The sequence below is a fragment of the Scyliorhinus torazame genome, chromosome 18 (assembly GCF_047496885.1).
Source record: "Scyliorhinus torazame isolate Kashiwa2021f chromosome 18, sScyTor2.1, whole genome shotgun sequence".
NCBI lineage: Eukaryota > Metazoa > Chordata > Chondrichthyes > Carcharhiniformes > Scyliorhinidae > Scyliorhinus > Scyliorhinus torazame.
Genome location: NC_092724.1, coordinates 110,775,645 through 110,802,782, shown reverse-complemented (window position 1 = coordinate 110,802,782; position 27,138 = coordinate 110,775,645). Strand labels below are relative to the sequence as shown.

At 44.9% G+C, this 27,138-nt stretch overlaps 1 protein-coding gene and 1 long non-coding RNA gene across 2 annotated transcripts in view; one reads left to right on the top strand and one right to left on the bottom strand.

Moving 5' to 3' along the window:
* The window catches only part of tbcd (tubulin folding cofactor D), a 375,176-nt gene that overhangs the window by 26,367 nt on the left and 321,671 nt on the right, over nucleotides 1–27,138 (bottom strand). Inside the window, 3 exon segments of the mRNA XM_072483144.1 lie at nucleotides 4,593–4,682; nucleotides 15,363–15,440; nucleotides 16,402–16,523. Of these exon segments, the coding sequence (XP_072339245.1) occupies nucleotides 4,593–4,682; nucleotides 15,363–15,440; nucleotides 16,402–16,523 (290 nt within the window).
* On the top strand, nucleotides 2,635–27,075 carry LOC140395417 (uncharacterized). Its single transcript, XR_011936183.1, has 3 exons — nucleotides 2,635–2,980; nucleotides 24,027–24,192; nucleotides 26,989–27,075. It is a non-coding gene; the product is annotated as an uncharacterized lncRNA (long non-coding RNA).

Below are 27,138 nucleotides of genomic sequence, written 5' to 3'. Positions count from 1 at the left end.
ATTCCCGCAGCTCCCGACGCAGGAGGTGCAGGATAGAGTGATCTCAGAGACATGGGTGGGGGATGGTAAGGTGTCGGACATATATAGGGAAATGAGGGACGAGGGGAGATCATGGTAGATGAGCTGAAAGGGAAATGGGAAGAGGAGCTGGGGGAGGATATTGAGGAGGGGCTGTGGGCTGATGCCCTACGTAGGGTAAACTCATCGTCCTCGTGTGCCAGGCTAAGCCTGATACAATTTAAGGTGTTACACAGGGCGCATATGACTGGAGCACGGCTCAGTAAATTTTTTGGGGTAGAGTATAGGTGTGCGAGATGCTCGAGAGGCCCAGCGAATCACACCCACATGTTCTGGTCATGCCCGGCACTACAGGGGTTTTGGGTGGGGGTGGCAAAGGTGCTTTCGAAGGTGGTGGGGGTCCAGGTCGAACCAAGCTGGGGGTTGGCTATATTTGGGGTTGCAGAAGAGCCGGGAGTGCAGGAGGCGAGAGAGGCTGATGTTTTGGCCTTTGCGTCCCTAGTAGCCCGGCGCAGGATATTGTTAATGTGGAAGGAAGCCAAACCCCCGGGTGTGGAGACCTGGATAAACGACATGGCAGGGTTTATAAAGTTAGAACGGATTAAGTTCGTATTAAGGGGTTCGGCTCAAGGGTTCACCAGGCGGTGGCAACCGTTCATCGACTACCTCACAGAAAGATAGAGGGAATGGAAAAGAAGAAGACAACAGCAGCAACCCGGGGGGGGGGGGGGGGGGGAGGAAATCGGACGGACTCTCAGGGATGTTATTGTATATGTATAGGCACTTGTTTTAGGTAATGTATATTGGACTGTTGGATTGTATCTTTGGAGAGTATTTATTCTTGACCAGGCAGTTGCCATTTAGTTTGGTTTTTGTTTCTGTTCATATATTATTTATTTATTTGTTTAAAACTGGCCACTGTCATTTATATTGCTTTATTGTTGTTTAAAAGAAACACTACGTACTGTTATGTTTGGCCAAAAAATCTTGAATAAAATATATTTTTAAAAAAAGTTGGAGAGGATAAAGTTTGCATTGCGAGGGTCTGTGCAGGGGTTCTCCAGGCGGTGGCAACCGTTCCTAGACTTTCTCGCGGAACGCTAGGTCGAGGTCTAAACAGTAGCAACCCGGGGGGGGGGGGGTTTGGTTTATGTTTTTGTTAAAAGGGGGCGTTTTCCCCACTTTTGTATTTATTGGTTAAATGGGGTTAATGTATCCTTGTATGGTTTCCTAAGTACAATTTTGTTCTTCTTTCTTTCTTTCTGGAATGTTTGGTTGAAAATTGTTAAAAATTTTGAATAAACATATATTTTTTTAAAAAGCAAAAAAGCACCTTAAGGATCGGTGTGTGAGAAGTAACAAATTCCAAGTAAAGCATACGTTTTTCACATTTGCCATATCACCAAACAGTTAATATACAGTCAAGTACCAGGAACTTGAGTTATCTGGAGTAGTTTCTATCTCCTGCACAGAATGGCAACATTATGTTTTGACATCCTAACATTTTAGGCAACTTTGCAAATTACAATGCTATTATTATAGTTAGTGCACAAAATTTTGTATGGAATATTTATTTTTTAAATATATCAAAAAATAAATTGCATTTAAAGAAAACCTGAATTCAGAAGAGGGATTGGAAGGTCATTTTCAAAAAATAGTAAATAAAACGTTCATATATTCCTCAGCTGCAGTAAAACGTTTTTGACCAATTCTTCCTCGCTATCTTAAATCCTTTTCAAACACTACCACCACTATATGGGAGAATGCAACAGAAGAGGAAATATTAAGACATTGCTCCAACTAAGATGAGCTGCCAATTTTAGTAGGGAATAAATTGCAGAAAGTGACGTATTGCTAACTTTCAAAGTCGGGATTCCCGTTACGTCATTGGTAGGGGGTGGGGACAATCAGTCGGGGAAATTCTGCTGGGGTAAAAGCAGTTTTGAGACTCTTGTGGAATTATCTGCACCCAGTGCCTATCTGCATCCCCTGCAAGAACGGGCGGGGGGGGGGGAAGTCCCGGCTTGTAGTCACCAGGTTGCTGTACATTTATTAATTTACCCAGAGTTGTGCACTAAATTCTGAACAACGTTAGCCACTAATTCTCAAAATTCAGTCGATTCACATGTTCTTTAAAGTACGATTAAAGATTTTTTTAAATTGCAATTTACCTCAACGTCTTAACATAGTCAGCAGATTCTAGATGACATCTGAATGCAATATTTTGGATTATGCCTTGTGGCTGTATCACAAAAAACAAATATATGCAAATCTACGTAAAGATAAAGGTTTGAAGTTTCCGTAAAATCTCAATAAAATTTGCCACCAAGCTTTTCCATAAGTAACTCCCACACACCGATTCACTGCATGCATTGGAAAGTTTTCTGAGGAGGAACTTTTCTTTCCCTCCTTGTTGCTTCCCTCTCTCCATTGGCCCAGAAATATTTTAAAGTATTCACTCTATTTGGTATAACCAGTAGCTAGTTGTTTAGTTTGTCATTTAGAGGGCATAGTGCTTCAATGGCCACGCAGCGCTTGGTGACATCGCTTTTGGATATTATTTTATGACTCTCTCTTTTCAACCATGCTTTACGTATTGCTAACTTCCAGCTGCATTTAAAAATTAGGAATACAGAATTAACTTTTTTTTTGGAACACTGGGCAATTTTTGCCTGCCTGGGGTACAACATGGTTAAATACTTAATTAACTTGACTGACAGAGGTGCAGAAATGTAGCTTTCAAAAATGGAAAGTAGCCTGCTGGTTTTACTTTCCCACGGGAAATTTGCATGTTGAAAAACGAGGCCTATTCTGAACTTGTGTGAACATGCTCTGGAGTTTCTCTCCATCCATTCTGTCAGTAATATTGTTAATTATATATTTACAACCTGTGACATGAGTAATGTTAAAACTGTAATGCTACACTCCTGCTGTCTGTTGGAAAGAGCGTAATTTCAATCCTGTAAGTAACATTGCATTTCTTTCATCTTCACTTCTGTTTTATATTACTAATGTGGTGCATATCCAATGGAATATATGCCGGGGTTCCTTATTAATTTGTAACATACATATCTGAGAATGTGTAAAATAATGTAAGGTTATTTCTACCTTGTTTGTCTAAGTGGGACATAACATTCACCCCCGATGTTGGCATGAGTTGCATGGTGCATACCTTATATGTTGCATGCTCAGCTGATTGTAATATTTTTGTCCACTCATCTTTGTATTATATTGTGATACAGTGGTATGATATTATTAGCATGATGGTTTACATTTATATTCATTGGAATAGCTTGTAGTCACCAGTTTGTTGTGCATTTCTGAACTTACTCAGGGTAGTGCACTAAATTCTGAACTTTGAGATCAGACTATGAATCAAAAGTTGATTGGCATATGTACTCCCCCCAACAAAAACAGTTTGCTAATTTAAGTTAAATCAATTGGGGAACGGTGCCAGGAGGTGCTGCTGGTCAGAGGAGATTGTTCCTCATGTTTGCTGCTTGATCAGCCAAGTAATAGCAGAGTTTAAATCTTTCAAGAAGGGTTCAAGCACCCAACGTCTTGCCCAGGTAGGGTCAAAAATAGGAGCGGCTAGCTTGGGGAGTGATGAAGAGAAAATATAATGCATTTCGAGAGACTTTACTATTACAGTGTCAAAACGATCAGATTAAGGCAGTTTTATGGACAGAAGTCAAATATCAAATATTATAGGCACTGAATGTGGCAGAAAGTGATATGAAGCCCCATCTTTACCCATTAGAAAAATGGAAACCTTTCACTCACTGATGAGATCAAAGCTAGCTTTCCAGTAAATATAATGGTAGAAAATTTGGCACTAATCACAAAGGGGTGAAGGAATGTGATTAATACAGTTAACACTGACACAGTCTTAACAAAACCTTGATTATTTGCCTTCCTAAACAACTCTGGATCTATTTACATATCCTGTAAGGTTAAGTTCTCCCACAGGTGATCAAAGCAACAAATATCAATCGTATAAGCTGTACAACACCATCAACCACACTCCCACACCACCCTACTCACTCACTGGGTCTCATCATGCTACCGACATTCCTGGTTGTGAAGGCTCTTATCTCATCAGCGAGTTAGAGGCATACAAAAATGCTGTCCCTTTGATTTCTCCTGCCACCTTGAAAAGCTTTGCTAGCACTAACCCCCAGCTGAGGTGCTAACTCAATGTGTGGGGTATCATGGATGCTCTTATCATTTTGCAGGCAAGTAGAACATGCTGTTATCATTAAAGTATTCATAGCTTACTTAATCAGATTCAATTTCACAGTATTCTATCAGCTTCTGTGCCCCACCCCCTCTCAGAACCAGGTCGGGTTCTGTAGCTTAATATCAAGCCAAAACAGCTGTGTTTAATGTGGTATACACATTATGACCCACGCGTAACAATGTGTCCACTCCCAAAGCCACACAGCCTAAATGATCAAGTCTGATGTTAATTGCAGAAACCATGAATGATTCAGTTCCATGGGAATCCCAATTATAGGCAGTAAGAAAGGAATTCTGATTGAAGAAGAAGCGGGTGGATGCCTGGATCTACTTACACTGAAATGCTAGCTCGAAGTTTCTGCACATCTTTGGACTTCCGGATTTCCTCCTTGCAAAGGAGAAGTAACTCTTTAGCGTAGAAGTGACTGAGAAACAAACAGAAACATAACAATCAAACCTGTGCAGGAACTGCACTTGTTCTACCTTCAATGTGAAAACACTAAACTGTGTTCTTGAGGACATTTTCACGGATAGACTTCCTCTTGCTTAAACATTTTGTCAGTATTGATCCATGATAAACAGTAAATTACCCATAACCAGTCCTTGTGCTTACATAACATTTCCCAACAAGCAGCATATTTGATTAATACTACAGTTAACCAAATTATACATTTTTGTTTGCTGCCGTATCCTGAAGCTGCTCATCTTTCCATTTGAGAGAATTACCACTTCAGCGTTCCTGATAGTTACGTGCCCATCCATTTATATTTAAAGAAAAAAATAAAATATGTGGAAAGGCAAAATTAAAGACAGAAAATGTTCACAAATTTGTACCAAAAGTAAATTTTGTTCACTTTAAACTGAAGATTCATGTATATGAATAAGTTGCTTTCCTCTCCTTGCGAGAGAAGATACACACTTTTGAGCATCATAAGGAGAAAATAAATAGTTTCAAATGGATTTGCTTCAAGACACCCAAATGTAATTTAGGCCAATATACATCACCGCACAATGATTATATTAATAATAAAATAAATGACACTTAGAAAGCACATGCAGACAAAATACTGCAGACTCTAGAAGGATTTAAGAAGCTAAAAAGTGTGCTGTGCCTTATAAAACAAACCATGGTGTGACATCGAACCATATAAGCCATTGGACTGTAGAAGATATCTAGTTTGAAATTACAAATTGATCTATTTTACTTCAGGACAATACTTTAAAAGTTGCTGCCCTTACTTCATAACACAGGTTGAGGTTTGTCAACTCAACTGATATTAAAAAAAAAGCATTGCAAATAAAATTATTGCCAGGAGTTTCCTTGATACCTCAGTGGGTTAAATCACCACGTGTATGGTGTTGACCCATGAAAGAGCCAGGAAATTCTTGCACACGTGTTATTGGATGAGGAGTGCACTTCAACTTGGCTAAGTGGGACACTCATAGTCTAGACATATTGACAAAGAATGGTTACTTGGAAGAGGTGATAGAGGGGTACGCATGTGTCCAGCAACCATATACCAGCACAGGGAAGTCCTCAGGGAACGAGTTGGGAAATGTGGAGGATTAATTGTAAATCATATCAAAATGGACATAATCATATTATTCCATGCTTGAAGTGCAAAGGAAATCAGGAACAAATTATTAAGCATCATTTTGTTTTTGTCACAGAGAATGTAAAATAGATTCTTTGCTTCCCTTTCTAACATCAAATCTTTCCCTGCAATTTACTTCTCTTTTTTCTTCCTTCCCATAAGATGCTTCAACATAAGACCATAAGACATAGGAGCAGAATTAGGCCACTCGGCCCATCGAGTCTGCAATCAAAATTTTCTCATCCCCATTCTCCTGCCCTCTCGCCATAACCCTGATCCACTTATTAATCAGGAACCTATCTATCTCTGTCTTAAAGACACTCCGTGATTTGGCCTCCACAGTCTTCTGCGGCAAAGAGTTCCACAGATTCACCACCCTCTGGCTGAAGAAATTCCTCATCTCGGTTTGAAAGGATCGTCCCTTTAGTCTGAGATTGTGTAGTCTGGTTCTAGTTTTTCCTACAAGTGGAAACATCCTTTCCATGTCCACTCTATCCAAGCCTCGCAGTATCCTGTAAGTTTCAATAAGATCCCCCTCATCCTTCTAAACTCCAACAGGTACTGACACAGAGTCCTCAACTGTTCCTCATGCGACAATCTCTTCATTCCAGGGATCATTCTTGTGAACCTCCTCTGGGCTCTTATTGGCATGTGATCCCAGCAACCTCAACCAAGTAGAACAAAGAACAACAAAGAACAAAGAAAAGTACAGCACAGGAACAGGCCCTTCGGCCCTCCAAGCCCGTGCCGACCATGCTGCCCATCGAAACTAAAATCTTCTACACTTCCTGGGTCCGTATCCCTCTATTGCCATCCTATTCATGTATTTGTCAAGGTGCCCCTTAAATGTCACTATCGTCCCTGCTTCCACCACCTCCTCCGGCAGCGAGTTCCAGGCACCCACTACGCTCGGTGTAAAAAACTTGCCTCATACATCTCCTCTAAACCTTGCCCCTCGTACCTTAAACCTATGCCTCCTAGTAATTGACCCCTCTACCCTGGGGAAAAGCCTCTGACTATCCACTCTGTCTATGCCCCTCATAATTTTGTAGACCTCTATCAGGTCGCCCCTCAACCTCCGTCGTTCCAGTGAGAACAAACCGAGTTTATTCAACCGCTCCTCATAGCGAATGCCCTCCATACCAGACAACATCCTGGTAAATCTCTTCTGCACCCTCTCTGAAGCCTCCACATCCTACTGGTAGTGTGGCGACCAGAATTGAACACTATACTCCAAGTGTGGCCTAACTAAGGTTCTATACAGCTGCAACACGACTTGCCAATTCTTATACTCAATGCCCCGGCCAATGAAGGCAAGCATGCCATATGCCTTCTTGACTACCTTCTCCACCTGTGTTGCCCCTTTCAGTGACCTGTGGACCTGTACACCTAGATCTCTCTGACTTTCAATACTCTTGAGGGTTCTACAATTCACTGTATATTCCCTACCTGCATTAGACCGTCCAAAATTTCCAACATTTGTCCGGATGAAACTTCATCTGCCATCTCTCCGCCCAAGTCTCCAAACAATCTAAATCCTGCTGTATCCTCTGACAGTCCTCATCGCTATCTGCAATTCCACCAACCTTTGTGTCGTCTGCAAACTTACTAATCAGACCAGTTACATTTTCCTCCAAATCATTTATATATACTAAGAACAGCAAAGGTCGCAGCACTGATCCCTGCGGAACACCACTAGTCACAGCCCTCCAATTAGAAAAGCACCCTTCCATTGCTACTCTCTGCCTTCTATGACCTAGCCAGTTCTGTATCCACCTTGTCAGCTCACCCCTGATCCCGTGTGACTTCACCTTTTGTACCAGTCTACCATGAGGGACCTTGTCAAAGGCCTCAAGTCCATATAGACAACATCCACAGCCCTACCTGCATCCATCATCTTTGCGACCTCTTCGAAAAACTCTATCAAGTTAGTGAGACACAACCTCCCCTTCACAAAGCCATGCTGCCTCTCACTAATAAATCCATTTGCTTCCAAATGGGAGTAGATCCTGTCTTGAAGAATTCTCTCCAGTAATTTCCCTACCACTGACGTAAGGCTCGCCGGCCTGTAGTTCCCTGGATTATCCTTGCTACCCTTCTTAAACAAAGGAACAACATTGGCTATTCTCCAGTCCTCCGGGACATCACCTGAAGATAGTGAGGATCCAAAGATTTCTGTCAAGGCCTCAGCAATTTCCTCTCTTGCCTCCTTCAGTATTCTGGGGTAGATCCCATCAGGCCCTGGGGATTTATCCACTTTAATATTTTTCAAGACGCCCAACACTTCGTCTTTTTGGATCTCAATGTGACCCAGGCTATCTACACACCCTTCTCCAGACTCAACATCAACCAATTCCTTCTCTTTGGTGAATACTGATGCAAAGTATTCATTTAGTACCTCGCCCATTTCCTCTGGCTCCACATATAGATTCCCTTGCCTATCCTTCAGTGGACCAACCCTTTCCCTGGCTACCCTCTTGCTTTTTATGTACGTGTAAAAAGCCTTGGGATTTTCCTTAACCCTATTTGCCAATGGCTTTTCGTGACCCCTTCTAGCCCTCCTGACTCCTTGCTTCAGTTCCTTCCTGCTTTCCTTATATTCCACACAGGCTTCGTCTGTTCCCAGCCTTCTAGCGCTGACAAATGCCTCCTTTTTCCTTTTGACGAGGCCTACAATATCTCTCGTTCTCCAAGGTTCCCGAAATTTGCCATATTTATCCTTCTTCCGCACAGGAACATGCCGGTCCTGAATTCCTTTCAACTGACATTTGAAAGCCTCCCACATGTCAGATGTTGATTTACCCTCAAACATCCTCCCCCAATCTAGGTTCTTCAGTTCCCGCCTAATATTGTTAGAATTAGCCTTCCCCCAATTTAGCACATTCACCCTAGGACCACTCTTATCCTTGTCCACCAGCACTTTAAAACTTACTGAATTATGGTCACTGTTCCCGAAATGCTCCCCTACTGAAACTTCTGCCACCTGGCCGGGTTCATTCCCCAATACCAGGTCCAGTACAGCCCCTTCCCTAGTTGGACTGTCTACATATTGTTTTAAGAAGCCCTCCTGGATGCTCCTTACAAACTCTGCCCCATCCAGGCCCCTAGCACTAAGTGAGTCCCAGTCAATATTGGGGAAGTTGAATTCTCCTATCACAACAACCCTGTTGTTTTTACTCGTTTCCAAAATCTGTCTACCTATCTGCTCCTCTATCTCCCGCTGGCTGTTGGGAGGCCTGTAGTAAACCCCAACAATGTGACTGCACCCTTCTTATTCCTGATCTATACCCATATAGCCTCGCTGCCCTCTGAGGTATCCTCCCGTAGTACAGCTGTGATATTCTCCCTAACCAGTAGCGCAACTCCGCCACTCCTTTTACATCCCCCTCTATCCCGCCTGAAACATCTAAATCCTGGAACGTTTAGCTGCCAATCCTGTCCTTCCCTCAACCAGGTCTCTGTAATGGCAACAACATCATAGTTCCAGTAGCCAATCTTAATGTGCGAGCCCAGCCACTGAGCGTCTGAAGACTATTTAATAATATGAAACATCAGGTGAACCCAACTCAGTCCTCACCTGGCATCTAAGCCAATGCATTTCCCAGCAGTGACATGGAGTGATGAGTAATGAGACCTAATGTGTTGAGATTGTTTGCAGTGCCCTAGTTGAGAACAGCTAACTCAGAATAGACCATGGAGTAAACCTAGATGCTCCTTCATTTGTACATCTTGGTACATGAAAATGAAAATCGCTTGTCACAAGTAGGCTTCGAATGAAGTTACTGTGAAAAACCCCTAGTTGCCACATTCCGGCGCCTGTTCGGGGAGGCTGGTACGGGAATTGAACCGTGCTGCTGGCCTGCCATGGTCTGCTTTAAAAGCCAGCGATTTAGCCCAGTGTGCTAAACCAGCCCCAGCTGGTTTACCCAGCTGCATACACATTAGGAGGTGCATCAATCCATAAAGCCGACAGGGCAGAAAGGTACAGATTTCAAAATGGAAAATATCAGTGGGAAGAAAAGACAGCAAAGAAAAGTTAAAGATTTATAAAGCAAAAAAAGAATAGAGATAGAAAAAGAGGAAAGTAGTATTAAGTGAATATGGCAAACAGATCAAGAACAAAGTTAGAGGAAGCAGGTGTTCAGGATTCAAAAGAAAGTTCCATGGGGGCATAGATTAATAAAAAGAAACATCTTAAATAACCACTTCCACATCAGCATCCCATAAAATGCACAAATTTACATTTTTTGTACCAAGTTGTAACGATTCAACAGCATCTGCAAATATAATTTAACGGATGATTTTCTTTCTCCGATCTATGTTAACTTTCTTACTTCACTATTTTTTCCCTGTGCCACTCTCCTGAAGTTGATGTGATAAGTAAGCAGGACTGAGAGCGATAATGCCCCGCTGGCTGGCTGCTACAAGTAAAGTGGTCACAGGATGGTATCAACCATTTTACAACGCATGAAAGGGAATTAGTGTGTCTGGAACAAGTTAGCTCAAAAATTGTCTTTGTGTACCACTGAGTAAGGTGTAATTTTGTTCTACCTACCAGCCACTTCAAATATGCTTTAGAATAAAGTGCTGGATCTATGTTAAAAGAAATTTATAAAGTTGCAGACGCTCTGCTGGCAATTGGGAAAATTCCATCAACTCAACACCCAAAAAGAGAGTCGACATTAAGGCAAAAATGTAAGCTCTTCCTGCCTTTCCTTTACGTGAACCGGGGACATGTGTGCCCTGAATACAGGCTGTCTGCTTTGAAGATCAGCAGTATGTGAATTATATTTCTTATGGCATAGCTGAGGGTGGTCTCTGAAACTAAAGTCGAGCTGCGCTGCCCTTCAATTAATTTTTAGGTTAAAGGGGCACACTCAATAGTTTAAGGCTCAACAATTTCCAGCCCTTTGAAACTTAATGGCAGCAATATGTGGAATCTTACGAACCATTCCCCTTAATTGATTAGGAGTAACCAATTTAGACCACTCCTTATTGTCCTCATAAAAAACATTCATAACTGGCAAATCCTTGGCCTATATTTTGCTGCAGAATTCGTTACATTTCTAAAAGCATCTATTGATGTTACAATCTCAATTATTGTAAACATGAACACTGCATTAAGCTGTTAAGACTAAAAAAGTCAGAAAATCAACGTTAAACTCAACTTCGGAACATGGAATGTACGAACTCTCATGGATAGCAAGCAAAACAATCGACCGGAGTAGAGAACTGCCCTTGTTGCCTGTGAACTCAGGCACTTCAACATTGATGTCGCTGCCCTGCAAGAGACTCAAGGAGCAGGCGAAGGGCAGTTCAGGGAAGGAGGCGGTGGTTACATATTCTTCCGGAGAGGAAAACACGAGGATCAGCCCAGGCCACATGGAATTGGATTTGCTACCAAAAACTAACTGGTCAGCCGAATCACGGAGTTCCGTCAGCATCAACAAACGCCTCATGATTCTCAGTCTTGCGAAAAACCAGCAAGCAACATTCGGGAGTGCCGACGTCCCTACTCTTGGTGCCAATGATGAGTCCAAAGAAGGTTTTTACTCCACCCTGGTTACCATACTTTCCAACATTCCTAATGAAGATAAGATCATTCTCCTTGTGGACTTCAATGCCAGGATTGGAAAGGACTCCTGATTGTGGAAGAGAAAGAACTGAGTATTGCAACTCCAACAGGGTTCTCCTGCTAACCAAATGCTTAGAACACCAACTTGTCATCACTAATATACTGTTCCGCCAAAAAGACAAATTCAAGACTTCCTGGAGACATCCACAATCAAAGCACTGGCACATGATCGACTACGTCTTAGCCCGATCCGGAGACCAAAAGGAGACCAAAGGTGCCCTCATCACCAAAGCGACGAACATTGCAGATGACTGTTGGACAGACCACCAGTTCATCCGCTCTTCTATATCCATCAAACTTCACCAGGTGAAAAGATCCAGAAAAAAAGATCAACTTTGAGCGCCTTCAAGAACCAATCATGCCAACGAACTTCCAACAATGTCTTCACCAAAATCCTCAAAGCATCCATTCTAATGGAGTGAAGGAAAGCTGAAAAGAGCTGAAGGCAGCAATCATCTCAAGCTGTGAACAAACCATCGGCTACAAAACCAGGAAACACTTTCACTTTATACTGCTTTCCTTTTTATCTATCTCTATTCCTTTTTGGCTTTATAAATGGTTTGACGAGAATACCACGCCATCCAGGACCTCATTGACAAGGGGAAGAAAGCTCTCCGCGTCTGGCGAAACAACATTACCAGCAAGACAAAGAGGAACTCATCAAACAGAAAAAGTAGAGATATAAAGAACAAGGTAAAACAAGGACTAATGGCGGACTGAGAAAACCAAGGAGCTGCAACTCCTTGCTGACAAGTACGATACTTAGGGGTTCTTCAGTGCCATCAAGGCAATATATGAACCCAAGGTTTAGCACAGTGAGTTAAATGCAGAACAAGGCAGCAACGCAGGTTCAATTCCTGTACCGGCCTCCCCGAACAGGTGCCCGAATGTGGCGACTAGGGGCTTTCCACAATAACTTCATTGAAGCCTACTTGTGACAATAAGCGATTATTATTATTAGGCCTCATACTGGTGCGGAGTAAGGACGGAACCTTTTTGAGACCGAGAAAACATCAGCTTTCAATAGAGAGACCACTTCAAAGAATTGCTAAACTGCGATACTATCGTCGATAAGGATGTGTTCGAGGAAATCCTACAAGTCCCATCAAAGATGATCGTGGACTCCCACTAAGCGAGGATAAAGTCGAAGCTGCCATTTAACACATGAAGAATGGAAAAGCAATACGAGTGGGCGGGATTCCAGTGTAGATTTCCAAACTTGGAAGAAAGGAGATCACCCGTCATCTCCATCAGCTGTTCCTAAAAACCTGGGACAGAAAGAAATTCATGCCAACCTTAGGGATGCCGTCATCACCACCATCTTCAAGAAAAAACACAAAGCAGACTGTGGGAACCACTGAGAAATCTCCCTAATCTCTATCACTGGGAGGATCATCGCCCAAATCCTCACTAGCTGCCTTCTCACAGTCTCCCTCCAGAAAGTCAGTGTGACGTCCGACCAAGCCGTGGAACAATGGACATGATTTTCATTGCATGACAACTTCAAGAGAAATGCAACATCAACCACTCCAAATGGGCTTTAATGATCTTACCAAGGCTTTTGACTCAGTCAATCAGGAAGTGCTATGGAAGACCCCATCAAAGGCTCGCCTCCCAGAGAAATTTATCGACATCCTCAGACTTCTGCATGACAAGATATCAGCAACAGTCCTCACCGATGAAAATAACACAGAAATTTTTGAGGTCAAAACTGGAGTCAAGCAGGAATATATCATTGTCCCCATCCTTTTCCCCAACTTTATTGCCATCATCCTTCACCTTGCCAAGAACAAGCTTCCCAGTCGAATGGACTTTGTCTCCAGTATGAACAGAAAACCTTTCAACCTCAACCGGTTGAAATCCGAGAAGAAAACGGCACTGACATCACTTGTGGAACTTCAGTATACAGATGACACCGCCATCTCTGATCTCTCAGAAGGGAATCTCCAAGTCATGCTTGACACCTTTGCAAACACATCCCGAAAAAACGGCCTCAGCCTCAACCTCAAGAAGACTCAAGTCCTTTATGAGCCTGCCCCAGGCCATGATCTCTCCCTCCATCAAGATCAATGGAGAAACCCTCTCAAACATGGAACATTTCCCCAACCTAATGAGCACCTCTCGTCTTAGGGTGACATGCGGAAATCCAACATCACATCCAATCTGCGAGCTCTGCCTTTGGACGCCTAAGAATGAACATCTTCGACAACCGCGTTGTCTGTGTCAATACCAAGATCCTCGTGTACAAGGCAGTCGACCACCCAACTGTTCTATATGGCTGAGAAACCATATAGAAGTCCATACAGATGCTACCTGAAGGCCCTGAAGAGGTATTATAAATGCTGCTGGATTCTCTGCAACAACGGAGAGGACAGGCGTACTAACATCAGCGTCCTTGAAGGAGCCAAGAGCACCAGCATTGAGACTATGATCATCCATAACCAACTCTGCTGGGCTTTGGATGCCAGAGTCCCGACTGCCAAAGCAAATCTTTGCCCAGAAGGAAGGTTCGCGAACAAGAAAACAAAGGAAGCGCTTGAAGGCTGACCTCAAGAAATGCAACATAAACAGCAACACCTTGGAGATTCTTGCTCTGAAGAGACTTAATTGGAGGAACCTCCTAACTGAAAGGACACAATTCTTTGAGAACAACAAACAGCAAGAGGAAGTCCAGAAAAGGAGCCTGAGAAAGGAATACACGGATTTTAAATCCACAAACCAATCCCACCTCCCAGAAACACTTGCCAAATGTGCAGTCGGAGATGCGGCTCTAGGATCGGGCTCCTGTCACACAAAGACCCACAGAACCCATAACCAGTGACACAAAGTTTCATCGGTGGACTATCATACTCGTTAGTGAGTAATCACTGAAGAACAAGGGACTTAAAAAGCTAAAAAATAAATTCCATCAATGTAGTAACTCTACGACCAAACTTAACAGTACAATGGTAAACTGCATCAACGGAAAATTACTCTTCTCTTGGTTAATGTTATGTAGGTACAGATAGTATGAGAGTTCAAACAACTGTCAAAAGTGCAATCATAAGTTAGAAAGATGCCCAGATTATTCCCTCAGGAAAAATAGCAGTGTCTATGTTCATATTTAATAAGTACAAAGTAAACTGAGCAACAGGCTATCACTTTATATTTTACTTCCTCATTGTTAAGTCTTCATATTTATAGTATTTTATTACCAAAAATGTAAGCGAGTACAGCACGTTTACTCAGTGACTATTCATTAGAGAACTGTAACGTGCAGAAGTTTGAGAAGCTTCTCAATTATTTTTTAAATGTTTAATTTAGTTCTACTTCACTTTGCTGTAGATTCTGCTCCTTACACTGCTCCAGAGAAGGTGTTTAGCGAAGTGCAGCATGAGTTCATACACATGAATGTTATACATCCCAGTTCACTTCAATAAGCCAGCATATTTCAGAGTACTAAAGACATGATATGGGACTGCATGGTGTCACATTTACTGGATTTGTTTCCCGGTGTTGCCCTGTAACAAGATACTAAATGGTGCTCAACAATAAACTGCAGCAACTCTCCATCACTGCTCACCCCTCAGATTAAACAGTCCCAATCAAGAAAAAGCAACACAATAACAGCAGGAGTTTATTTGGCAGCTTAAACAATGCCAAAAACTAAGAATGGAAATTCCGGAAATTGAAATTGAAGAACACAAACCAACGGGACACTGAAGTACACCAAAGTACGCTGAAGTTCAAGTGGCATAAACCTAATTTTTTATTCCATTTCAAAATGGCACAAATCCTGTTAAAAAATTAGATTAATAAATCAGAGCAGTCAGATACTGGGAGGTAAATGGATCACTGGAATATGAGCAGGCACCTTATCGCTTACGAATAAATACCTTTCATCTACTGTGAAAATATCAAAGCATCCATTAGCCAGCATTTGGTCCAGCATCTTCAGCATGGGGATGGACACCCTGAAAAATGAATCACTAGACTTTAATCTTTCAAAATAAATACGTTGCAACATGATATGATGGCTGATTTACATTTTAAGTAATGAATGTTCATGACAGGCATTTCAAAAATAATCTAAAGTCATTTCAAAAATGCTCCTACATTTGAGAAATAAAGAAAAAGGCAGTAGCTGCAGGGTGATGTCTATGGTCCTCTGTGGACCATGACCAATTACTAACCTGCAGAGCGGGAGGCGAGAACCGCACAAAATAAAAACATTTCGAAATTGCCACAGATGTAACTTGCAAATTTCATAAGCATAAGGCAGATTACAACATTTGTTTCATTGGTAGTCCCTTGTGAATTAACAAAGAATTGAATCCAAACTAAAATCTGCACAAGATACAATTACAACAGCTACTACTTCTGCACCATTAGTTCGTTTAGCTAATGTCCTAATATTTATCATAGAATCCCTACAATGCAGAAGGAGGCCATTCAGCCCATCAGGTCTGCACCGACCCACCGCAAGAGCACTCTACCCAAGTCCACGACCACCCCCCCTCCCTGGACACTAAGGGGCAATTTAGCATGGCCAATCCACATAACCTGCACATCTTTGGACTGTGGGAGGAAACCGGAGCACCCAGAGGAAACCCATGCAAATATGGGGAGAACGTGCAACTCAGTACAGTCACCCAAGGCCAGAATTGAACCTGGGTCCCTGGTGCTGTGAGGCAACAACGCTAACCACTATGCCACCATGCCGCCCATAATCATATGGAATCAGTATTTTGTTTACATTTTCTTAACTTATGTATATTAACCAAGTAAAAAACAGAGTCCGTGTCCCTTATGGTCAGACACAGTCTTCATCAGTGCCCATGAAGACAGTCAAAGGTCTAATGGAGTTGGCTACCTTATACAAATGTACTTGCCAAACCGTAAATAAGCCATATAGATTACCACCTGTTTTCCCACCTGTCATTATGTAAATTATCCTTAAATATTTGAATTAAGGTCCCACAAAACTTGTTCATGGCTTTGAAGTCATTGCGGATTGTTTTGAGATAATCAAAGAGAGACTGGGCTGAATATCGCACCTGAAATACAAAATCAAATGGGGCAAGTCAAGATTATATAAACATTATACAGTATAGTCAATCTCATCATGAAGACACAAATTTACACCACAACAGCAGACAGCAGCTGTTGATGAGGTTGGCTTTATTATCCAGACGGTACTGTTCGTTTGACCCTCAAAAACAAAATGTGAGTAACACTCCGCTTTTCCCACTGAAAATCACAAGGTCATGAAATAAGCAGCACAATTATATTCAACAGGAGCTCTAGAAAGTGACAGTCAGCATTTTCAGAATGGAACAGCTAACAAACACAAAAAGGAAACACTTTAGCCTTTGCAAATATCCTTCCTAGTCAATATCAAAATAAAACTTTAGAAATGAATTTTGATGAAGGGCCACACCCTAAACCTGGTTTTTAAAACCTGTACATGGGGTTCAATGTTACCATTGTGAACATTTAATTAATTCTTGTAGCATTCTGCTGTTTACTATTTCATTGGAAGCAATACACTACTTCATTACCCGGGAGCTTTGGCTTTGTTTGCCCTTCAACAATTCGTAGGCCTAATGGGAAAGGGTGGGGGAGTGGGACTGCATAGCTGTGCTGTCCTTCCGGAGAGATAGAATGGGCACAACAGGCCAAATGGTCCTTTTGCATTGTAACCATTCTACAATTTAAATCTACAAATCAGATCTGACATAGGTGCCATTCAATTGATCTAATTCATTAACAATGTCTATTCCCTGGGAAGGAAAAGAGATTTTTTTTATCTGACAAACTGACATATGATCCAAAATGCATGCCCACTGACAGTTTAAAAGGCCTATCATTGGCATATACAAACTTATCCCGGTTTTATCTTTCCTCTTCAATCCCTCCTTCTCTCAGTCTGCCTTTGGGAATTTGCTCACTTCAATTGAATACTTTTAAGAATCTATTGCTATTAAGATAATTAACACCAATCAACTTGAAAGCTCTGATATAACCTTAATCACCAGTGTCATGATATCCACATCAGCATATCATGGTGCAATCACACACACACTGATGGACAGGCAGTTGGACCAACCAACACACACATAACGCAGCCAATCACCAGGGAGAGCACACGCATGATAAAACAGGGATCACCACAGTTCCCGCTCATTCTACCAGGAGATAGCTCAGAGCACAGAACTCACAGCGCGCCACTCAGACATAGACCATGTGCTGAGTGCCTCACTAAGACAGTGATAGGACTGGGTCCACAGGTTAGCTGGTGAAGCACGGACCCAAGCCAGTAGTTAGTTGTTACCGTTGATTAGACAATAAAACAGAGTTGTACCATCTACAGCCGTGTTGGATCATTTATGCATCAGAACACCCAACATGACATGATACGAGTAGTGGACGCAAACCAGCGACTGTGAGACCTACCTGCACCCTTTCAGAAATCCGCATCCTGCTCCATGGAAAACATCAGCCCGCCGCAGCCGCTCCGAATTGCTGGTAATCTCGGAATAAACTGGAAGCTGTTTAAACAGCGCTTCCAGCTCTTCCTCGAAGCCACAGACAGGGAGAATGCATCAGACACCAGGAAGATCGCCCTCCTCCTCTCCACGGCGGGGCAACACACCATCCACATCTATAACTCCCTGGCATTCACGGAAGGCGAGGACAAAACAAAATATAAGACAGTGCTTCTGAAGTTCGATGAACACTTCAGCGTGGAAGTCAATGAGAGCTTTGAGAGGTACCTATTCCAGCAGCGCCTGCAGGGTAAGAATGAGCCTTTAGAATCTTACTTGACACACCCCCGTAACCTCGCGCAGTCCTGCGGCTATGGGGCCACCTCCGACTCCATGATTCGGGATCAGATAGTTTTTGGGGTCATCTCGGACACCCTACGCCAGCAGCTCCTTAAAATAAAGTGCCTCACCCTTGCGGCTGCCATCGAGACCTGCGTCCTCCATCAGAACGCGACCAGCCAGTACACCCAAATCCAGGCGGCCGAAACGGCACGGCACGGGTCCTACAAGGTGGAGCGGGTCCAGTCGAGCGAGTTCCTCCCGGCCCGCGGCCCGGACATTTTGCGCGCTTTCCGAGGCCTCCCGCGCTTGTACGCACCAAAAGAGGGGACGTTGACGCAGAGGAACGTGATGTGCAGGCGCTCTCTACGCAGGACCGCACCACGTATGCGCGGTGGCGCAACGAACGCCATGACATCACGACGTGCGGCAACTGTGGCTCCGCCCACTTAAAGCGGCAATGTCCGGCCAAAGTGCGACAATGCCTTCGATATGGCAGGATGGGCCACTTTGCTGCCTGCTGTCGAGCAGCTCAACCTGCCAACTCCCAACAATTCCACCAGCCTCGAAGGGATGTGTGGGCGATTCAGCCCCCCCTACACTGAGTCATATCCAGATAGTATGCAGACCAGCGATACCGAAGACAGGGAGCCCTTCCGCGTTGCGGTAATCCACAAGAATCGGATGTCCCCAAGTCGGAACCACCAGCCGCTGCCAGTGCACAGCATTGATACGGGCGATGAGTGGTGTGCCACCCTAACGGTCAACCGATCACAGATCACATTTCGCCTGGACACTGGTGCCTCCGCCAATCTCCTGGCATGGTCAGCCTTCCAGACCTTGAAGGTTAAACCGCCGATTCTGCCATCCCACTGTCAGCTGGTTGACTACAATGGAAACGTCATCCCGGCCACGGGGTCCTGCCACCTCGATGTTACACACAACTCACACAAAGCCACATTATCATTTGAAATCGTAGGATCCTCGAAGGACTCTCTGTTCGGTGCACAGGCGTGCAAGATCCTCCACCTCGTTCAGCGGGTACACACTCTGTCTCCAGAAGGCACATCCGATTTCCCAGATGCAGACTTTAGGGGGCAGCTCCACTCACTCCTCGCGCACAACCAGGAGGTTTTCGATGACATGGGCACACTGCCTTACACGTACAAAATACGGCTCAAACCGGACGCCACCCCGGTCATTCACGCACCTCGTAGGGTCCCAGCATCACTGAAGGACCGCCTCAAGCAGCAGGTGCAGGACCTGCAGGACCAATGAGTGCTTTCCCGGGTCATGGAGCCAACGCCATGGGTCAGCTCCATGGTGTGCGTCAAGAAGCCCTCCGGCGAGCTCCGGATCTGTATCGACCCAAAAGATTTGAATCACATTATGAGGGAACACTACCCCATATCCAAACGAGAAGAAATCACGAGCGAGATGGCTCGGGCAAAAATATTCACCAAGCTTGATGCCTCAAAGGGCTTTTGGCAGATTCAATTTGATCAGTCCAGCAGGAAACTGCACTTTCAACACTCCATTTGGCAGATACTGCTACAACAGGATGCCATTCAGCATCATTTCGGCCTCCGAAGTGTTCCATCGCATCATGGAACAGATGATGGAGGGCATCGAAGGGGTACGCGTCTACGTAGATGATGTTATCATCTTGTCCACCACATCACAGGAGCACATCAGGCGTCTCCAGCGTGTCTTTGCACGGATACGGGATCAGGGCCTGTGCCTTAACCGAGCCAAGTGCTCTTTTGGCCAGACTGAGCTAAAGATTTTGGGGCACCACATCTCCCGGTCGGGTGTGCGGCCGGATGCCGACAAAGTGGCAGCCATCGCAGCCATGCAAACGCTGTCAGACAAGAAGGCAGTGCTGCGCTTTCTCGGGATGGTCAACTTCCTGGGGAAGTTCATTCCTAACCTTGCTTCGCACACGACTGCTCTTCGCCACCTGGTCAAAAAAACAATGGAATTCCAGTGGCTGCCCGCACACCAGAGTGAATGGGAGGAGCTCAAGGTTGAGCTCGCCACCGCCCCGGTACTGCCGTTTTTCGATACCACACGGGAAACAAAGATCTCAACTGACGCCAGCCAGTCTGGCATTGGGGGGTACTCCTGCAACGGGACATCACCGCATCATGGGCTCCGGTCGCCTATGCGTCGCGGGCCATGACACCCACAAAACAGCGCTATGCGCAGATTGAGAAGGAGTGCCTAGGCCTGTTGACTGGCATCGACAAGTTTCACGACTATGTATATGGTCTTCCGCAGTTCACTGTGGAGACTGACCATCGCTCCCTGGTCGGCATCATTCTGAAGGACCTCAACGACATGACCCTTCGCCTCCAGCGCATTCTGCTCAAGCTCCGGAGATACGACTTCCAACTTGTCTACACCCCGGGGAAGGATCTCATCATCGCAGATGCTCTGTCCAGGGTGGTCAACACACCGCCCGACTCGGAGGGGTTCGTTTGTCAAGTTGACGCACAGGTAGCGTTCACATCGGCCAATCTGCCGGCCACTGATGCACGTCTGGCCCACATTCGCCGTGAGACTGCAGTTGACCCCCTTCTACAACATGTGATGCGCCACAGGACGGAAGGTTGGCTCAAGGGGCAGTGCCCACAATTTTACAACGTCCGGGACGACTTGGCCGTCATTGATGGTGTCCTCTTGAAGTTGGACCGGATCGTGATCCCACACAGCATGCACCAGCTTGTCCTCGAACAACTGCACAAAGGCCATCCCGGAGTTGAAAAGTGCAGGCGGAGGGCCCGAGAGGCTGTGTACTGGCCGGGCATCAGCGACGACATCGCCAACATGGTGCTCAACTGCCCCACCTGCCAGAGGTTTCAGCCGGCGCAACCCCGAGACCGTTCAGCCCCATGAGTTGGTCACATCCCCCTGGTCGAAGGTGGGCGTGGACCTCTTTCATGCGCTCGGCAGGGACATTATTCTTATTGACGACTACTCAAGTTATCCGGAGGTCATACGCCTGCACGACACAACGTCATCAGCTGTCATCCAGGCATGCAAAGAAACCGTAGCTCGCCATGGAATTACGCTCAACGTCATGTCTGACAACGGGCCTTGCATTGCAAGTCAAGAATGGTCTTCCTTTGCCACTTCATACAACTTCACACACATGATGTCCAGTCCCTTGCATCCTCAGTCGAATGGCAAGGCGGAAAAGGGCGTCCACATTGTGGAGCGGCTCCTCTGCAAGGCTGCTGATGCCGGATCTGACTTCTGTTTAGCCCTGCTGGCCAATTGCTCGGCCCCACAGTCCACGGGCCACTCGCCAGCCCGGCTGTTGATGGGTCGCACCCTCAGGACCACTGTGCCGTCCATTCATGTTCCTGACCTCGACCATGCTCCAGTATTGCGAAGGATGCAACAACAGAGTGCTCAGCAGAAGGTGGCACATGACGCTCGGGCGACTGATCTTCCTGCCCTGGCGCCTGGAGACAACGTCCGCATACACCTACCGGAGGGTGGCTGGTCGTCAACCGCCGAGGTTTTCCGCCACGTGGCTCCCCGCTCATTCCTGGTTCGTATGCCTGATGGCTCTATTCGCCGCCGCAATCGGCGGGCCCTTCGACTGGTTCTGCGCTCACTACGAGATCATGCACCGGTGCCACGCCATCCTGTTGTCCCTGATGTCGACTTTGTTGAGCTTCCTGCCACTCTGCCTCTTTCTCTCTCGCCCGTGGCCAGGCCCATTCCTCAGCCGGTGGATCCTGACCCACCCTTGAGGCGGTCAACCTGAATTTGTCGCCCACCTGAGAGACTTGACTTATGAGCCTGTTAGCACATTGGACTCACTGAATTGTTTTACAGTACTGTTAACGAGTTTTATTTCTTGTCGTTCATTGTTCCAGAAGTTCTCTCGTCGTTTGTTGATTGCATTTGTTCTGTTACTGGTACAACGTCGTTGTTCTGTTGCACCTGACACCTTCATCTGTATATAGTTTATCCTCATGTATATGTTGTAAATATTGCACACACATACTTAGATGCACTCAGTAAACATTTCTATTTATTATCATGTCGGCACATATCCTTTGTGAAAAGGGGGGATGTCATGATATCCACATCAGCATATCATGGTGCAATCACACACACACTGATGGACAGGAGTTGGACCAACCAACAAACACATAACATCACAGCCAATCACCAGTGAGAGCACACGCACTATAAAACAGGGAACACCACAGTTCCCGCTCATTCTACCAGGAGATAGCTCAGAGCACAGAACTCTCAGCGCGCCACTCAGACAGAGACCATGTGCTGAGTGCCTCACTAAGATAGTGATCGGGCTGGGTCCACAGGTTAGCTGGTGAAGCACGTACCTAAGCCAGGAGTTAGTTGTTACCGTTGATTAGACAATAAAACAGAGTTGTACCATCTACAGCCGTGTTGGATCATTCGTGCATCAGAACACCCAACACGACAACCAGCATATTTTTTTGGGTGTGTTTTCCCCAATGGACTAACAGGGAATTTATAAGCTTCAGTTTTTTTTAATCTCTCAACATAAATGGCATAACCATCATTTGGATGTCAGTGAGCAGAGCTCGGGCAAGAACTCAATGGCGATTCAACAGTGTAATTCAGGTCTGGCAGTTCCACATTAGTCTGAAATGCCACTTGCATTGCTACGGTGAGTTTACATCAACTGCATTTTCTGTGCTATTCATTGAACTTTCCCCGTCCATTTATATATCACTACATCTGTGGTCGTTTGAAATAACTAGTTTCAAATCTCACCACAGTAATATGAAAACAGAATGTAGGAAAAGATGAAGGTTGTCTCCCCCCACCAACCCCTCAGTCATTTTCAAGTTCTTTTAAGATTTAGAAATACAATAATACAGAATAATAAAAAGTGTGTAAAGCACCAACAATGGGCATACAACTATGTTGATAAATATGAAAACAATAATGACGCAGGTGGACAATAGGAAATTACTTTGATTCGAACAAAAGTTAAAGTTTGAAATATTACAGTTGCTCCAAAGCAAGTAAAATTGCTTTATTTAACTGAATATACATCACACGTAATCTATATCCACTCTAAGCAAACTAAATATTTATAGAAACCAAGCTTCATTAAAAATGTGCAGTAAATCATTAAATTTCGACAATGCTCTACTGTAACAAATTCCAAGCTTGATATATTTTGGCAATGTGCTGCTCCTGTCCTCCATGTTAATGTGTTGCTCACGAACTCTTGACAGCTCACTTGGTGAAGTTAATGTTTAACTGTTTTCTTGCCTTACTCCCTCGTGGGGACGTTCAAAATGTTCCTCCGTGCCTCTCTAGGAATCCTCTGAAGGACTCATTGGGCACCAAAATTCCTGCCTGACACATTTACTAGGGACTAGTCACACAAATCACCTCGTCCAACGTAGCCCTCCCACAGCTGACCATGTGCACTTCACCAGCACAACTGTTCTCACCGCCTCCTTATGCATCTTCCACCAGAGTGGTCATTCACTTGTGAACAATGCCCTCGCCAATTTAACATGGATGATTTCATCAATATCATTGCCTTAGAGAAAGCTAGACTTAGGGATAATGACACCGTTCCCAACGCTAAGCCACCCAATTGGCTGCACATTCCACCACATCATGTCTATGAGGTATCTCTGCTAAGTGACTTTGATAGTCTGCTCAGGAAACCATTTGACAGTCTCTCTTCATCTCCTTTTCCCACAGGGCCTGTAGGATGTAATGTGCAGACTGCTGCCTGTTGGACAAGTAGGCAAAGGAGATTTTCTGCATAAACTTCACCATGAGGAATAGGTGATATGACACGGTCCAAATGCTTGGGAGTGTTGCGTGGCAACGTGGCCAGACCCATCCTTCGCAACAGTTGGGGCAGGTAAAACCTCAACACACAGTGACACTTGTTCATCTGCTTTTTAAAAAATAAATTTAGAGTACCCAATTCATTTTTCCAATTAAGGGGCAATTTAGCATAGCCAATCCACATCTTTAGGTTGTGGGGGTGAAAACCACGCAAACACGGGGAGAATGTGCAAACTCCACACGGACAGTGACCCAGGGCCGGGACCGAACCTGGGACCTCAGTGCCATGAGGCAGCTGTGTTAACCACTGCACCACCGTGCTGCCCTACTTGTTCATCTACATGTTGCCCCTTGGCAACATCATCTGAAAGCACAGTTCTCTCTCTCTCTTGCAACCTACATCGTTGCTAAATTATCAGATGCCTATCCAATATCCAGAAATTTCCAGAATGAGTAGAAATTTCCTCTAATTGAACAGTGGGAAGACTGAAGCTATAGTCTTCAGTCCCCACTCCAAACTCTGTTCCCGACTTATTGACTCCATCACTCTCCCAGGGCTAAATCAGACAGTTTGCAACCGTAGAACTATTTGAGCTTCTGTCCACATACCTGTTCCATCACAAGACTACCTATTTCCATCTTACTTCACCCTTGCCTTGCTCATCTGCTGCTGAAACCTTCATTTATGCCTTTGCCACCTTTAGACTTGATTTTGCCAATGCACGCCTGGCTGGCCTCCTATGTTCTACCTTCTGAAAATCTGAGGTCATTCCTCACTTGTGCGAAGTCTCGTTTAAATCCATTCAGTGCTCCGACCCCTCTATCTCTTCAATCTGCTCCAGTTCGAGGATAAAGGCATCATAGCATCTGTCAAGATAGTATGCACACACATTCGTAAAGCTCTTGCTGTCATCACATTCCAGCTGAATGGCTTTGGAAACATTTCCCGTTGATCAATGTCACTGGTCGCTCACTGGGTGCCTTGATGGCCACATGAATGGAATCAATGATATCCTGCACCCGTGGGGAACCCAGCACTGGAATCCTATTTCCTTTTGTGCCTCCAAGGCCTCACCTTGAAGTTGTACATACTACCCATCTTTCGAAAATCGTATATCCATGACCAGTGAGACACAAAGGTATGCTGCAGCTTCAAGATGCCAGCAAGGTCTGCCGCTGATCCTTGGAATGTGCCAAAGGTGGAAAAGTTCAAGGCTACTTGCAGGACATGGCATGCAGTTAAGTGAGGTCTAAAGTCTTCCTCAACAAATGCACTCTGGTGCCATCTGCCGAGGTAGACACAGTCTCCGGTGGCAATGATGCTCTGGCATGTCCAGGTAGCTTTATTTCCTGTGGTATATTCAATATTGAGGATATAGCCGTTGTTGCCTTCCTGGCCTTTTGTTCCTCTTTACTGCCCTCATGCCCATATTCATCTGCTCCAGCGGATGCTAATCCTCATTGATACTCAACCCATTCTCAGAATACCCTTCATTGTAATTCTGATTATGCCAACAAACAGACATTTGTGTTTCCATTATTTGATGTCAACAAGTCCATACAGTGAAGGGAGGGGTGGCTAGGTTCCATGCTGTCTGAGTTGGGGGAGACTGTTGGCGGTGGAGGTCAGAATTTCATTCAAAGTGGATGGCAATGGGATTATTCAGATGTGTCATCTTGCTCCATAATTTTTCTTGCTGAATAGAGCAGAAGTTTCATCTGTAATAAGGGTCGAGAGCCATAGAGGTGAAATATTGCTAAATTAGCATTGTCCATGCAGGCATGCCAGCTGGTGAACGCTGTGAGCCTTGGGACAGCCACAGAGGCAGTCCTCCCATGCCTGGACACCAAGCTCCACTGGAGTGGCCACTTTGTCCTCTTCCTCCTCTGTCCTATCCTCTTCCAAGGAAGAATAGTGTTCCAAGTCCACCTCCTCTTCCAGCTCCAGGTTTCTTTGCATAGTCATGTTGTATAACACGTGGCAGACAACCACAATATGAGACACTCTGGCTGCCTCATACTGGAGAACGCCACCAAACTGGTCAAGGCAATGAGAACAAATCTCTTCAATGCAGGAATGTGTTAGTTGATGGCATTGGTTGTAGCGCCTCTCTGCATCTGTTGCTAGGTATCGGACAGGCATCAGAAACCACTTCTTCAAGGGATATTTCCTTTTCCCCCAGCAGCCATTCACAGTCTGGATATTGGTCTGAAGATGTCCGTCATCTGGGACTCTGAGGATTAAAGACATCATGACAGCTAGCTGGGAATCAAGCGCACATCTGCAAGATTGGTTTCCTGTGGTCACAGACCAGCTTGATATTCGTTAAGTGCAAGGTCTTTCTGTTCAGTAATCTGGTTGGCTAGTCTGTCACTGAATGGCTATATGGATGCAATTGCTGATCCCTAGGACCTGCAGGAAAGCCCAATACCCTCTGTGCCTATACACGTCTTTGGCCCATTTGACTCAAAATGGAGGTAATACCCCACCCTCTGTCAAAGGGCACCCTTTACCTGCCTGATGACATGTTGAGCTGCTGTCTGAGCTCTCCAGCTGATCCCTGGAATGAGTCATATGCATAAAAATTCAGTGCCACAGTGACCTGGATGGCTGCAGCTAGGAATCGTCCACGGGTATGGAGAGACTTCAGGCCACTGTGGACCAGAGAAAAAATGTCAGAGACCAACTGTCTAGAAAAGTGCAGTCTCCTCGTGGTCTGCCATTTGCAGGTAGCTGAATTCTGGTTGCATTCCCGTTGCTGTGGGGAGTGCCTTTTTCCAATCACAGCTCCCAGAGTTCTGCTCCTCTGGTCTTCTCCTAACCAGAATGGTGCATCTGCTGTGGTTCTTCCTCACTTCTCTCTTCAAGCTCTGAAGGTGGAGAAATCACCCGGACCAGATGGATTACACCCAGGGTTCTGAAGGAAATCGCGGAAGAGATTGTGGAGGCATTGGGAGTGATCTTTCAGGAATCACTGGAGTCAGGTAGGATCCCAGAGGACTGGAAAATGGCTAATGT